Source organism: Vanderwaltozyma polyspora, genomic scaffold, assembly GCF_000150035.1.
Source record: "Vanderwaltozyma polyspora DSM 70294 KpolScaffold1032 genomic scaffold, whole genome shotgun sequence".
Lineage (NCBI taxonomy): Eukaryota > Fungi > Ascomycota > Saccharomycetes > Saccharomycetales > Saccharomycetaceae > Vanderwaltozyma > Vanderwaltozyma polyspora.
In genome coordinates, this window is record NW_001834683.1 from 1 (window position 1) to 15,602 (window position 15,602).

Sequence of the window (15,602 nt, forward strand, 5' to 3'; positions counted from 1 at the left end):
TAACTTCTAAAACTCAATCCAACCATGAAGGGAGTTGCCGAGGAGTTACAAAGCTCTGTTGATCTAAGGAAAGATTCATACATTTATAATAGGGTGTTATTTGGAACTATAGCTGCTGAAAGATTTAATCGTTTGAAAGCGCTAATTAGAAAAGGGCGAATATGCCTAAGAAGTGTCATCTGTGGTATTGTGATGTTATGTACAAAGCCAAACATTCAAAATTTTGATGGAAATATAAGATTCTCGATAGGTGTTGATATGAAACCAATAGTGGACGATTCCTCTCAATTCGGGATATTAAAAAAGAACATTATCGTTGATTGTCCTTTGAAACTCATAGATGACAAACATTACAAAGACACTGACTCTGAAAGTATAAAGAATGGTGACATATTAGAGATTCAATTTCGTAAGGTTACAGATTTTGTTACTGAGGAATTGAGTAATAAGCTTCAATCCATGGCGAAGCATTTTAAAAGAAATAACTGCCCATTCAATTTTTCCTCAATTAATTCTCAAATTTCTGATTCTAAAGTAATTCAAATCAATGATTTGACTGACATACCTTTTACGACAACAGAACAAAACCCAAATGGTTACTCCTTCCATGATCTAAAAGTAACAGAAGGGCTATCCCCAAACGAAAGCATGTCTTTATCGTATATTACAAATAGCAACTCTGCAATGAGTATTTCAATTCACTATACAGAAACCAAATATATGGACTCATTTGTTGAATGCTTCAGGACATTTATAGAAAACTGATATAGTTCAATAGCAATATTTAATTTCTACTACACTGGTCTTATTGCCATGATGTAATTTGAATGTTCAAGCTCTAAATATTTTAGGCATGGATTAATGTTTTTTAATAAATCTAGTCATTTGCCGGCAAAACATCAAGTTTATAGGGAGAAAATTATAAAACTTGGTAGATATATCTATGTATGTATATAAATATATGATTGATGACATTTGGCAATACTCAAAAGAATCTTCCTTTTGGGGAAATTTTTGCTAAAATTGAGATATTGTCAGGTAAATATATTTAGACGCTTTCTTTAACCAATTTGGTTACAAGGGCATTCAATTCCTTGGCCTCTTCTTGAGAAGAAGCTTCTGCATACACTCTTACAGCATCTTCAGTACCACTGGCTCTTACAAAAGATCTACCATTACTAAATTCTGAAATTGCTTTATCAATTTTAGATTGTAGTCCTTCTGGAGATAAAAGCTTCCTTTCTTGGTCAGTTGTGATAAAAACTGATCTATCTGGAACAATGACCTTAGTTAATAGATTTGGTAAGTCTGTATATTCATTATCCCATTGCTGGGACGAAAGTTTCATTATTGATAATACAGATAAAACACCTAACATATCAGAAATAGCATCACCAACAGTTTGATTGATTAAATGAGATAATGCGACCAATGTGTTTACCGCAATTGATTCTGAATTAGCTTTCAATTCTTTCTCACATACTTGGTAGAAATGGTCTGAAAATATTATTGTACCATGACCGTTAGCTTCAAAATAAACTCCAATATCATAATTTGTTACAGCTTCATGGTGCAAATGTTTAACACCTGTTTTTGCGCAACTAACAGGAACATTTAATGTACCTTGTAAATAATTCGTCGAACTTCCATTAGCATATGCAGTTTGCACAACACCCAAGGATATTTTTGAATTTAGATTAGCATCGTTTAATAATTTGGCAATTAATTTGGCAAATAATGTAGATATTTTATCCCCATCTAACAAATGGAATTGTTTGTCTTGATCTTGAAAATAAAAAACGATTCTATCGGCGTCACCATCGTAAGAACAATATAAATCATTTTCAGTAGAATTTCCTGAGACACCATTTGGTAGCTTTTGATTAGTTTTCACAAAATCAGCACCACAATTCTTATTTAATAAATCAGGCTTTTCCCATTCATTATTTACCAATGTAACTTTACTAGCAAATGGCCATGATTTCAACAATTCTTGAATTTTAGGGCCACCGATACCATTCGCAGTATCAATGGTTAAACTTGAACAATACAAATCGGTAATATTATGCAAAGCTGTTATTTTATTCCAAGATTCAATAAAGTAGTTATAATAACTTGACTCTTGTACAGCATAAGATTTCTTAACATTTATCTCATTAGTTAAGAAATGTAATTGAGGGGTGGTCAACAATCCATAATTAATTATTTTTGCATTCATATAATTCTCTGCGCTTGCTAATAAACATTCTAATAAATAAGAACCAGATTCTCTTGAATCACGGCCAACAACAACAACTGGTTGAACTTTTGATCCTGATTCAGGACTGAATTTTTTAACCTTTTCTTCGACGTATGCCTTCAAATCGTCAAAAGTAGAATTTGCTGCAATATTTGCCAATTCAGTAGCCATTGGTTCCCAAGATTGATCTAGCATCGCACCATTAGGTTCGACAATTTTGACACCATTATCTTCTGGAGGATTATGAGACGCAGTGATCATAACACCAACTGCTTTACCACCTAATGAGATAGACCTCAGACAAGCAACAATACCAGTTGTAAACATGACAGTATTCAGAATTGAAGCATTGTCACGAAATCCTGCAGTTCCATAAACATATTTATGATCCTTAGTGGTACAATATTTCTCAAATAACTTCGAATTCATCCTTTAAACACAAATAAAAACTTGACAATTGTATTTGAACACAACTTAACTCTCTCTTCCAACAGTCAATGAATCAATCACTGACCAAATCGTCGATCTTTAAACCTATTTCTCCAAATCTTTTATCCAAATCTTCAATTACAAACATCGATATTTGTTTTTTAAAGCTTTCTTAACTCGATTTAAACATTAAAGATACCATCAGATATCAAGATTTTAACCCACCAGACAGACTTATGGGATTTAAATTTCACTCTTTATAGATTAGAAGACTACATTGTTTTATGATTGATCAAGGGGCAGGTTGGTGAATGTTGTTATTCTTGTAACAGATCAAAGGTAATTGTATAATGGCACCTCCAACTCCTATTCAAAGTCGAGAAGAGGTTTTAAGAGGTAAAAAATGCTTAACAATGGTGGATAACAAGAAGGGAAAATGTACATTGACATCGATAACACAGTTTCAATGTCGGTTTGAGAATTCTTATGAAGGAGAGTATATCTGTTTGCCTTTTAAAAGACTGTTTGAAGAATGTTCAGGGATTAGAATTGAAGTGACTGATCGTTTTACTAATAATGATAAATGAACGAATAAAAACGTCATATATTCATAAATATGGTTGATAGAAAGCAGTTACAACTGCTTGCAAGGCTTTCTAATAGTTCCCATCGTTTTCACTTCAACAAAGGTTCTCAGTTTTGGGACTTTTCTTACACTATTGCAATATTATGTTCCTTTTATATTTATATAATACGCATACACATATATATATATATTCTTTAATTATACACTTCAACTGTATATGATGTCTGGATCTGACGAAATATCATATATTTATCTTTCCACCAACATCGCTATCATTGGACCTATTAGTTGTCCTGTTGGTTGCTATCGTTGCATTAATATTTCAATGCATTGTCTTTAATTGCCCTCGTACCTTTTTTGAAAAGCTTTTGACTGTATAAGACGAACCCAACCTTTGACGATTTAAGTTTAATTGGTCATTTAAAGTTTGAACATTGACATAGATATCGATTGGATTGGGACTTGATATACTCGTTGATTCCACTCGAGACTTTGACTTTATTAAGATGAGTTTTCCTAACGGATTTAGATTAGAAACTGATGGGTTTGGTGAGATTAAGGTACCAGCTGATAAATATTGGGGTGCTCAAACTCAACGTTCGTATGAGAACTTCAAGATTGGTGGTCCAAGGGAACGTATGCCAGAGCCAGTTGTTAAGGCCTTTGGTGTTTTGAAGAAGAGTGCTGCAATTGTCAATGAAGAGTTTGGTATTCTAGATGCAGGAATCTCTAAATTAATTCAACAAGCTGCAGATGAAGTTATTGAAGGGAAATTGAATGAACACTTCCCATTAGTTGTTTTCCAAACTGGATCAGGTACTCAATCCAATATGAATGCTAATGAGGTTATCTCCAACCGTGCTATTGAGTTAAAAGGTGGTATTATGGGTTCTAAAGAGATACATCCAAATAATCACTGTAATATGGCTCAATCCTCAAATGACACTTTTCCAACAGTGATGCATATTGCTGCAGTGACTGAGATTACTCATCATTTGATACCTAAGATGACTGAATTGAAAGATGCATTGGCAAACAAGTCCAAAGAATTCGAACATATTGTTAAGATTGGTAGAACACATCTACAAGATGCCACACCTTTGACATTAGGTCAAGAATTTAGCGGATACGTTCAACAATTGATCAATGGCATTGCACGTATTGAACATTCATTGATCAATTTAAAATTCTTGGCACAAGGTGGTACCGCTGTGGGTACTGGATTAAACACTAAAATTGGGTTTGCTGAACGTATTGCTGAACAAGTCTCTAAAGAGACAGGAATTGAATTTAAGACTGCTCCAAATAAATTTGAAGCACTTGCCGCACATGATGCAATTGTTGAATCTAGTGGAGCATTGAACACAGTAGCATGTTCATTATTCAAGATTGCTCAAGATATCAGATATTTAGGATCAGGTCCTCGTTGTGGATACGGTGAACTGTCATTACCTGAAAACGAACCTGGATCTTCAATCATGCCTGGTAAAGTTAATCCGACTCAAAATGAAGCTATGACACAAGTATGTGTTCAAGTGATGGGTAACAATGCAGCCATTACATTTGCAGGAGCATCTGGGCAATTTGAATTGAACGTTTTCAAGCCAGTGATGATATCTAATTTATTGAGTTCGATTAGACTATTAGGAGATGCATGTCATTCATTTACTATCCATTGTGTCGAAGGGATTCAAGCCAATGAGGATAAGATCAATAAATTATTACATGAATCGTTGATGTTAGTAACAGCATTGAATCCTAAAATTGGGTATGATTCAGCAACAAAAGTGGCTAAGAATGCACATAAGAAAGGTATTACATTAAAAGAATCTGCTTTAGAATTAGGTGTATTGACTGAAGATGAGTTTGACGAATGGGTAGTGCCAGAGAAGATGTTAGGACCATCATAGTAATTGAATTTGAAAAGAATCGAGAGTTTTTGTTTGTTTATTTTCATTTTCATTTTCATTTTCAAATTATGTTTTAATATACATTCATTGCATTGTTATGTATTTGAGATTTCAAAATCTAAAGAATGCAAAAATATGTTTATATATAGAAACAAGAATATATCAGTTGTGTGTAATAAGAGAATATATTCAGTATATGTGTAGCAGCAATTGCCAAGCCTGGACACCAACTGGGTGGGGGTGGGGGGAGTACAGAGCAACGATAGAAACTTTAAAATTACAGTGTGATTGTACTTGTACTTGTAAGTGTAATTGTAATTGTAAATGTGTAAAGTAAAAATGTTGTAGGTTTAGAGAAGAAGTGTCAAGAGTAGAGTAGAGTTGAATTGTGGCTTGCAGTGAACATTAACAGGATATTACTAAATCCACATCACATAACGAGAACATTAAACAGTAAACAGTAAACAGTAAACAGTAAACAGTAAAACTAAAATGCCAAGCACATAACCAATGAAGGATTAGAATGTGGTCGAAGTGCCAAGAGAGAGGGAATAACAATAGTTTATATGAATTTAAGAGGCTTGGACTAGATGTTTCAGTTGCTGAGTGAAAATGCCATCACCATAGCATGGGTGTATATGTGTTAAGACACCCTGTTTGGAGTAATGTGCATGGATGCAACAAGAAGGAACAGACAGTTGATGAGATGAGATGAGATGAGATGAGATGAGATGGGCTTGGCTTGGCTTGGTTTCTACTTGCACTTGCACTTGCACTTGCACTTGCACTCGCACTTGCACTTGTACTTTTTCATTTGATGAGGAAATAGTGATCTCATCGATGTTGCGGTATAACAGGGACAATCCAGTCAGAATGGTGGTCCAAGTTCAAAGTGTGGTGCGAATGAGAGCAGAGAGAGCAACCAAAAATCACGAGATAGCAAAGGAGGTGGATTTCGATGTTTTGTCTCTTTATTCAATAAAGAGGGAAACGGGAAACAAGAAAGGTTTGGTTTGGGAAAAGGATAAGGACTTGATTGATATAAAACGATTGATATTTGTTATTTAAAGTTTAAAAGGATTTTTGATAATAGTTTAGAGTTTAGTGGTTTAGTATATGGGTTTGTGTTTAGGAGTTTGATTTTATTTTTTTTGGGTTTGATTAATATCGGTAGGACTTTGTATTCTGATATTGAGAAGGAATATGAAGCTAGATAAGACTTTAGTTTCAGTTGCTACATTGGCAACTTTGGGTAGTTCTTTGGTGATTCCAGAGTTTGCCCGTGATTTAGATGACAAGAAATTACTTGCAAAGGTTGGAAATCCTAAAGATGAAGGTGTCGTTCTAGGTTCCAGACGGGGTGGTGTTGAATGTGGGACTGTAGCTGTGAAATTGGATTTTGGGTCCAATAAAAAGGGGAAGATTGTGAAAAAAGTCCACCATGTTGAAAGTGGTGATGAAAGTGATGAAAGTGATGATGACGAGGATGACCACCACCACGGTAAGCATGGTAAACATGGTAAGCATGGCAAACACGGTAAACATGGTCACCACCATGATGACGACGATGAGGATGACCACCATCACGGTAAGCATGGCAAACATGGTAAACATGGTCACCACCATGATGACGACGATGAGGATGACCACCATCACGGTAAGCATGGCAAACATGGTAAACATGGCAAACATGGTCACCACCATGATGACGACTCTAAACCTTCTGATGGAAGAAAACACAACCCACCAAAACAACCTGTTTACAACATTAAAGAAGATGATGACATCGTTGACTCTGTCACTCAACAAATCTTCGAAAGTGCTGAAAAGAGTGGTGAAAAGGTCAAGTACGCTCCCCTACACTCAATGGAAAATACCAAATATGAAAATTTGGTAATCCCAAATAAATACATCATCGTATTCAAGAAAGATGTCTCCGTTAAGGATATGCAAATACATAAGGACTTGATTGCAAGAGCACAATTCCAATACGCCTCTGTATCAGACGAAACCTCTAGCTCTATTTTGGGCGGTATCGAAGAAGCTTTCAACGTCGCAAACTTATTCCATGGTTATATTGGTCACTTCAACGAACAGCTTGTTCAGTTCATTAGATTGAGTCCTATTGTCGACTTTGTCGAACAAGACTCTATTGTCCATGCAAACGAAGTTGACACTCAAAATAACGCCCCTTGGGGTTTAGCTCGTATCTCCCATAGAGATGGCCTAAACTTGGGAAGCTACAACAAGTACTTGTACGATGACGTTGCTGGTGAAGGTGTCACTGCCTATGTGATTGATACAGGTATCAACATTAAACACAAAGAATTCGGCGGTAGAGCCGTATGGGGTAAGACTATTCCAGAAAACGATCAAGATGTCGATGGTAACGGGCATGGTACTCACTGTGCAGGTACTATTGCATCCAAAAACTATGGTGTTGCTAAGAATGCTGAAGTGGTTGCTGTTAAGGTTTTGAGATCAGATGGTTCCGGTACCATGTCTGATGTATTGAAAGGTGTCGAATATGCTGCTTTCTCCCATCAAAAGGCACTACGTGAAAAGAAGAAGGGTTTCAAGGGTTCTACTGCAAACATGTCTCTAGGTGGTGGTAAGTCTCGTTCGTTGGATTTAGCTGTTGATGCCGCTGTCAAGTCTGGTATCCATTTCGCAGTTGCAGCAGGTAACGAAAATCAAGACGCATGCAATAGTTCACCAGCAGCATCTGAAAATGCTATTACTGTTGGTGCCTCAACATTGAGTGATGATAGAGCATACTTTTCAAATTGGGGTAAATGTGTAGACGTGTTCGCTCCAGGTTTGAACATCTTATCTACCTACATTGGTTCAGATGAAGCTACTGCTACATTGTCAGGTACTTCAATGGCTTCTCCTCATGTCGCCGGTTTGTTAAGTTACTTTTTATCCATGCAACCAGATGCTGATAGTGAATTTTTCAGCAGTGGATCCAACAGTATTTCACCAGCACAATTGAAGAAGAAACTAATTGCCTACAGTACCAAGAATTTGTTCCAAGATCTTCCAGAAAAGACTCCAAACTTATTGGTCTACAATGCAGGTCACAATATAAGTGATTTCTGGAAGCCAAAGTCTGAGAGTTCTGCTGAACCTAACGAAAGAGCTAAAGAATTCGAACTAGAAGATTTGGTAGACTCTGCTCAATGGATTGCAGACACCTGGTTGAATGGTATCCAACAAGTATTTGAAAGAATGGACCTGTTCTAATAGCCTAATGCTACTAGTCAACGCATTTTTGTCAATTTTTTTATCCCATTCCCCCCCCCCCCTCCAATTCCTTTTTAATATTTTTTTAGTCTTAATATTTTATTGTCTCTCTGATTTGAAGGAATGTTTAACCAAATAGGATCCAAACCCTGGCCCCGGCAATAATGGCATCTATATTTTTCTCTGTTTGGCAGATTCTTTTTTGCTTTCGAGTTTCTATTCAATCATACTCAGTTCTTATGAACCATTTAGACTAGAAACTGAATGGAAGCAAAATAAATAGATTTTAGTGGTAACATTCTATATAATATGTGGTTTTTTAAATACTTTATTGAATTTTGTTGTATGTTAATTTTGTTGTATGTTAATTTTATTTATATGTATTTGCTCCTTCTAATAGTTCCCAAAAGAGGAATGGATCTTGTAGTTAATGTAATATATGAAATATATTTAATTTCTTGAATATTGCTGTATTGTTGACTTAAATATGGTTGTTTATTCACTATGTTGATCTAACTAGACTTTTTGGTTCAAGTCTCCAACACGTGACTGAGCACCAAATGTTTGTCTCTGTTTTTGAAACACGAAACTTTTGGGATGAAAACATTTAAAAGATTGAGATCAAAGTAATAAAGAGTAAACATAAGAAGATACAAGAGGTCCTGGTAGTTCAAGAGAATTAAAGAGACCCTGAAACGATGTCTTTGGATCCTGATAAGGGTAATGGAGACGAGTTGAATATTATAGTTGCCGTTAGATGTCGAGGTCGAAATGAGCGTGAGATTAAGGCTAAGAGTTCAGTAGTGGTTTCTGTACCAGATGTTGCTGGATCTAGTGAAATAGCTATTAATACTACAGAGGATGTTGGAATTGCTGGTCAGATGAATTCCAAAACATATACGGTTGATAAAGTGTTTGGTCCTAGTGCTAATCAGAGATTAATTTTTGAAGAAGTTGCAGAACCTTTATTTAATGATTTTATTAGAGGTTATAATTGTACCGTATTAGTATATGGTATGACCTCCACAGGTAAAACATACACAATGACGGGTGATGAAAGGCTTTATAATGGTGAATTGAGTGATTCTGCTGGGATCATTCCAAGAGTGCTTTTTAAACTTTTTGATGCAATGGAATTTCAAAATGATGACTATATTATAAAGTGTTCATTTATAGAATTGTATAATGAAGAACTAAAAGATTTACTAGATGAATGTCAAGCTATTAATTCAACAGCAAAGAAATTGAGGATTTTTGATTCTAACGCTTCGCAAATTCGGAAAGTGAGTGAATATAATAAAACTAATACTAGTACCAATACTGGTACTAATAATAATAACAACAATAATAATAATAATAACAATAATAATACTAATGGAAGGTCAACTTCACCATCAAATTCTTCAAAAAGTAGACCACAACCAATATTAGGAAATAATAGGATACGAAGCAGATTGTCATCCTCAAATAATGCATTTTTGAAGCCATCGTCTTCAAATTTAAATACAAGTAACGATACTATTGCATCCTCATCTTCATCTTCGTCTTCATCGACTTCATCAGCATATACTTCATCTACTGTTTCACCAGATAAGCAAACAGGGATATATATTCAAAACCTGAAAGAGTTTCATATTACAAGTGCCAAGGAGGGTATAGAGTTATTACAAAGAGGGTTGCAATATAGACAGGTTGCATCTACCAAAATGAATGATTTCTCAAGTAGATCCCATACTATTTTTACAATAAATTTATACAAAGAGCATGACGGCAAGATCTTTAGAATATCAAAAATGAATTTAGTAGACCTTGCAGGTTCTGAAAATATCAGTAGGTCTGGTGCTCAGAATCAGCGTGCAAAAGAAGCTGGTTCAATAAACCAGAGTTTATTGACACTAGGTAGAGTTATCAATTCATTAGCTGATAAAAACATTCATATCCCATTTCGTGAATCTAAACTCACAAGATTGTTACAAGATTCTTTAGGTGGAAATACCAAAACCGCTTTGATTGCTACTATTTCACCGGCAAAATTGAATTCAGAAGAAACTTGTAGTACTCTGGAGTATGCAGCAAAAGCTAAAAGTATCAAAAATAAACCACAACTGGGTTCGATTATAACTAAAGATATTCTGGTGAAGAATATAGCGAGTGAATTGGCAAAAGTAAAGGCAGATTTGTTATCAACCAAATCTAGGGATGGTGTATATATGAGCCAAATTCACTACAAAGAACTTACAAATGATTTGGAAAGCTACAAAACTGAAGTTCAAGAATGTAAACGTGTAATAGATGGACTAACGACTCAAAATGGCTTGCTATTGAAAGATAAAAAGGCATCCAACGAAGTGCATAATTTGCAAAAAATTAAACTACAAAGCATGAAAGATTCTATAAGTCATCTTCATGATAGTATAGAAAAACAGCATCGAAAAGAACAAACATTGGTGGATTTAATCTTAAAACTGAAGTCAAAATCAATTGAAATGCAGGCAACAATCAAATATCATTCAGAAAGAGAACAAGTTACTCAAGCAAAGATGAAACAAATATTCAATGAAGAACTGTTGAGGTTGAAGTCTTTATTGATTGAAAATCTTGAAAGGATCAACAAGAAAATTGTAATTAACAATACAGATCTTGGGATGAACATAGAAAAAATAAAGGATGAAGTTAAGAGCATTATAGACACGACACAAGCAGAAGCAAATCACGTGTATAAGGATTGTATGGAGCAACTAATGAAAGAATCTCCAATACTTTTAGGTTCCTTAAATGATGATATAATAAAAATGCAGAAGATCAGTGATTTGTATAATGAACAGCTTTCAATCAGTATCTCTGAACTAAATATTGAACATAATGACCTAAAGCAATATCTAAATGGCTCATTTTTTAAAAGTGATCATGAAGAAATTTTGAATGAACATATAGAAAAAACATATGATAATATAAGAAGGGCTTCAACTGGCATCGTGGAACAACTAAAAACTGGGCTAGAGCTTTACTTGGAAGAAAGTAGGAATATCATAATTGATAGCTTAAAAAATACAACTTCTGATATTGTGAAAAGTGAGATGGAATTATTCGCACCAAAGAAAAAGAAATGGGAAGATTCATTTGAGATGATTAATAAATGTGATTCACTAAATAATAAATACTTCGGTGACATAAGTGCTTTATTATCCAATATGAAGACTTCAGTTACCTCAACTTCAGATCTAGTAGATGACCATGTCTCACAAATGCGAAAATATACGGATAATACAAGTAGATCAACAAAGTTAACAGAAAATAGTAAAAGGATAGGTCAACAATTTACAGAAATGATGGAGAAAAATTCAAAACTTGAAAGCCATCTAAATGAGTCTATTACTATGAATGAAAGTTCTATTAATGCCTTCGATAAATTGAGTGAGTCTATTCACTCAGCTTTTGAAAAGTATAACACAGCAAATACAATATCGAGGTTGGATGAAAGTACCAACTTAATGAAACAGAATAAGGATGGAGATATTTCTTTGGATCGTGTTGAGATGCTCCCACTTAGTCCAATTTTTTTCTCAGAAAATAAAAATAATCATGTCTTAAGTCCATCAAAGGTTGTTGTTAATTCATCTGCTAAAAAGATTCAAGCATCTAAATATCAAAAACGTCTAAATTCAACCGAAGATATGGACCCAATTGCTACAAAAGTTCAAAAAATTAAATAATTATTTTCTATAAATTTTACCAGAAAATGATGATGAGCTACATCATACTGATTCAGTACCTAAATGATTAATTGTAATATTAATAATTGATAGTTTATATTTTTACATAGAGATAAATTTCGTAAAACAGACAATTGTAACATTAAGATATTTCATTAAATTATACTAACGTTATACAGCAGGATAATCTTCTTCGGGAACTTGAACACATTCTGAAATACAGGCATCGATCCAATTTGCGTCCACAATTCTGGGCAACACAGGGACTTGCATCGAATTAGGATCTAAGCAAACCAAGGCCCTCCTAATTTTCTTCATAACCTCTTTCCTATTTTCAGTGTGTGTGTTTGTAAATACTATTACATTACAGTCAGATATCTTATTGACAAGTTTCCCCCCATAAAGTTCAACTTTTGATTTAAGCTCATATATGGGAGTTGAAGGTAAGGTTTCTGGAATAAAAAATCGCCTATTACAGAAAAGTAAAATTGGAATTTTCAAATGGTTTTCACCTTCAGTAATGCGCTTGTCTGCACTTTCACTTTTCAATACCTGCCTATTAATTAAAATTTCAAAATCTTTTTCTGTTAAGGAGGTTTCATAGCTATCGCCATATCTATCTACCCTAGTTTTCGTAACTTCCATTAAGGACGATGATACATTAAAACAATGTGATGGTAGAAGCCGTACCAATTTTCTGTTGGAGATACAATCTAAAATCCATTGAGGGTGAATAATATCATATCCTCTCTCTATTAATGACGTAGTTTCTCTAGTATACTTCATTGATATTATCCTCAGTCTATTAAGAATGTCAATTCTGGATATTGGATTGTGCACTAATTTTCCATTATGCTCTAATACTAAATTGCATAAGTCACTTTTTGATAGTCTAGAACCGTCAGTTTCATCAATATAGTCAGATATTACATAAAAATGAAGTCCCCTAAAAATAACATTTGATTCATCTGGCGCATCTTTCGTATTCTCAAAAATCTCAGTAAGGGAATTAAACATACGTTTTTTTGGACGTTTTTTCCTTCCAATTAGATTCTTATTATCAGGATAATTTACAAGCGCATTTTTAAGATTTCTTGATTCCATAAACTCGTTATAAGTGAAACAAGAAACCCAGTCCTTATCGTATCTAATCTGTCGGCAGTACCCTCCAAATAAGGTGCTACCAGTACCGTATTTTATTCTTGCCGATTCATTTGTCTCTAATGAACGCGCCTTGATCTCAAGAACTACCGAATGCTCCGGATATATCCATTCTATCGGATGCTTGGTTCCAAACTCAAAGAGGTCTTGTGGAGGTAGTTCATCATCAAACTTTATCCAATGACCAAATGTATATCTGTCGATATCTCTAAATTCTTTTTGAGATATGCCATTGGCAATATTGCAGAATGAAATAATCTTTCTTTTATCAGGTTTCAAAAAAGATTCTGCGGTATCAGTTGGATTAGAATCTAAGCTGGTGATCTCTTCTGGCTCATTATCGCCAGTAAGTATTAGGCCACACATAAGGGAATCCTTTTTCCCTGGATCTCTACCTATCACTATTAAATCCATATTTTCTCCAAATTGTTCTAGATATTCTGGTTTAATCTTAATCCAATCGTCACTTCTCTTTGCAACTAAATATTGTGAATCAAAGCGCTTTAAGATTATTCCCTCAGATCCTAGCTCAATCGCTTTTTCCAGGGATGATTTGATCAGTGAACTGTCATTACAATGTAGAGCTGGAAGGATTTCTACAAAATCAGGACAGGGTATTAATAGTTTATCAAGATAGTTTTTCCTTTGATGAAGCGGAAGTGTTGAAAGAGAAGAACCATTTAGATATACCAAATCAAATGCCATATACAATGGATGGTACCCATCCGGTTCGATATCGGAAACAGAAAGTGACTGCATTGCACTACTTTTAACTAAACCGAATGGAAGAATACAATTTTTTACAGAATCGTAAGTTACCATTTCACCATCAAGGATGCATTCCTTGACATCTTTATGAAAGTTTAAGTATCTCCCAATGGCACCATTATTTCTGTTATCCCCATATAGGTAACTATAATCCAAACCTCTTCTACTAAGAAATTTCAATTTTGCTCCATAGTTCATGTAGTGCAATTGAATTCTTTCTCCATCCATTTTTTCTTCAATAAAAAAATCATTTTTTAATCTTCTTGCAATGGTATCATATGAATATGTTAGTCTCTTTGCTGTTTCAGGTGTAAAAGCATGATCGATATTTATAGTCAAGTCATCATACTTCAATCGAAATTCAGGATTCCATAATTTTGAAGAGACTATTTTAAGATCAGACACGACACTTAAGTAATCCTGGGCATCAGGATGCCAACAATTTAGAAATTTGTGTTCTAGACCGCCTACTATTTTATCTTTCAATAATATATCAAAAAAATATTTTAATTCAACATAAGTCATATTTTCAAAGCAAAATTTGAAAGTTTCTGACTCTGAAATCTTTTGTGACTTTGAACCTTTATAACCTCTTTCGAGAACCAAATTGTCAAGACATTCGTTTAATTTATCGATTGTTATTTTAATCTTCTCTCTTGGCTCACCTTTCCTCTTTTTAATCTCTTCCACACAGAATGTAGATAATCTTACATTTCTATCAGCTCTATGTTTCCACCTCATTAATCTTCTTTCTGTTTCGGAATTCTTTGGCAATTTCAAATAATCACAAACAATTCTTATTAGCTTGGATTCTTTGATATTATACATTCGTCTATCTCTATATGGAATTGTTAAAATTAGTGCTGGATATATATCATTTCCGACTGTTCTTCTCCATATATCAATGAAATTGTTAATAATATCATAATATTCGATATATTTGGGTTTTGAACCATTCAGTTCCTTTGGTCGAAACTGTATTTGATCTAACTTTACAAATAACTCATCGCATAACCATTTGAAGTCTGGTGAAGGTGAAAAATTATGAGGTTCTTCTATATCATTAGTATCAGCTTTTGAAGTAAAAGTGGCATTGGTGTTGGTATTGGTACTGACAAGAATTGGAGTTGGATTTCTCATATATCATATCATAAATTATGTTACTATTGACAGCAGCAAAAATAATAAATGGTCGAAAGCATACCTAAGCTTTTTATGTTATAGAACTGTATATAAAATATGATGATTGAACGATTCTGTACTAGAAATTTCTGATCATGTTTCAATTTACCTTTTTTTTACGCTTTTAACTTTTTAAACCTTAGGTATTTTCACTGTTAAAATATTTGATATTCATTTGTTCAAAAGATCGAAAAATGCCATTAATAACGAAACGGAAGGTATGTTAAAAGGATACATATTATAGGTTCCACACTTTTTCAATAATTTGCTAAAATGTAATATTTAAAAGAAACAACCTTAATTTGATATAATTAGTGATATTGGATTGACTATATTTTTCTTCATGACAGAGCTCAGTCTCATTATAA

At 34.1% G+C, this 15,602-nt stretch overlaps 7 protein-coding genes across 7 annotated transcripts; 5 read left to right on the forward strand and 2 right to left on the reverse strand.

Moving 5' to 3' along the window:
* Positions 1 to 24: 24 nt before the first annotated feature.
* Positions 25 to 765, forward strand: Kpol_1032p1 (uncharacterized protein; the record flags this gene model as incomplete). Its single annotated transcript, XM_001646217.1, has 1 exon — positions 25 to 765. The coding sequence occupies one exon, from the start codon at positions 25 to 27 to the stop codon at positions 763 to 765; it is 741 nt and encodes a 246-aa protein (XP_001646267.1).
* A 283-nt stretch (positions 766 to 1,048) lies between these two features.
* PCM1 (phosphoacetylglucosamine mutase PCM1) lies at positions 1,049 to 2,668 on the reverse strand (the record flags this gene model as incomplete). The annotated part of the gene is made up of 1 exon (XM_001646218.1): positions 1,049 to 2,668. The coding sequence occupies one exon, from the start codon at positions 2,666 to 2,668 to the stop codon at positions 1,049 to 1,051; it is 1,620 nt and encodes a 539-aa protein (XP_001646268.1).
* A 350-nt stretch (positions 2,669 to 3,018) lies between these two features.
* SOM1 (Som1p) lies at positions 3,019 to 3,255 on the forward strand (the record flags this gene model as incomplete). The annotated part of the gene is made up of 1 exon (XM_001646219.1): positions 3,019 to 3,255. The coding sequence occupies one exon, from the start codon at positions 3,019 to 3,021 to the stop codon at positions 3,253 to 3,255; it is 237 nt and encodes a 78-aa protein (XP_001646269.1).
* A 505-nt stretch (positions 3,256 to 3,760) lies between these two features.
* Positions 3,761 to 5,164, forward strand: Kpol_1032p4 (class II fumarate hydratase; the record flags this gene model as incomplete). Its single annotated transcript, XM_001646220.1, has 1 exon — positions 3,761 to 5,164. The coding sequence occupies one exon, from the start codon at positions 3,761 to 3,763 to the stop codon at positions 5,162 to 5,164; it is 1,404 nt and encodes a 467-aa protein (XP_001646270.1).
* A 1,203-nt stretch (positions 5,165 to 6,367) lies between these two features.
* On the forward strand, positions 6,368 to 8,410 carry Kpol_1032p5 (S8 family peptidase; the record flags this gene model as incomplete). Its single annotated transcript, XM_001646221.1, has 1 exon — positions 6,368 to 8,410. The coding sequence occupies one exon, from the start codon at positions 6,368 to 6,370 to the stop codon at positions 8,408 to 8,410; it is 2,043 nt and encodes a 680-aa protein (XP_001646271.1).
* A 698-nt stretch (positions 8,411 to 9,108) lies between these two features.
* Positions 9,109 to 12,123, forward strand: CIN8 (kinesin motor protein CIN8; the record flags this gene model as incomplete). The annotated part of the gene is made up of 1 exon (XM_001646222.1): positions 9,109 to 12,123. The coding sequence occupies one exon, from the start codon at positions 9,109 to 9,111 to the stop codon at positions 12,121 to 12,123; it is 3,015 nt and encodes a 1,004-aa protein (XP_001646272.1).
* Positions 12,124 to 12,294: 171 nt separating this feature from the next.
* DNL4 (DNA ligase (ATP) DNL4) lies at positions 12,295 to 15,192 on the reverse strand (the record flags this gene model as incomplete). The annotated part of the gene is made up of 1 exon (XM_001646223.1): positions 12,295 to 15,192. One exon carries the CDS (start codon positions 15,190 to 15,192, stop codon positions 12,295 to 12,297), a length of 2,898 nt encoding a protein of 965 aa, XP_001646273.1.
* Between the last annotated feature and the right edge of the window lie 410 nt (positions 15,193 to 15,602).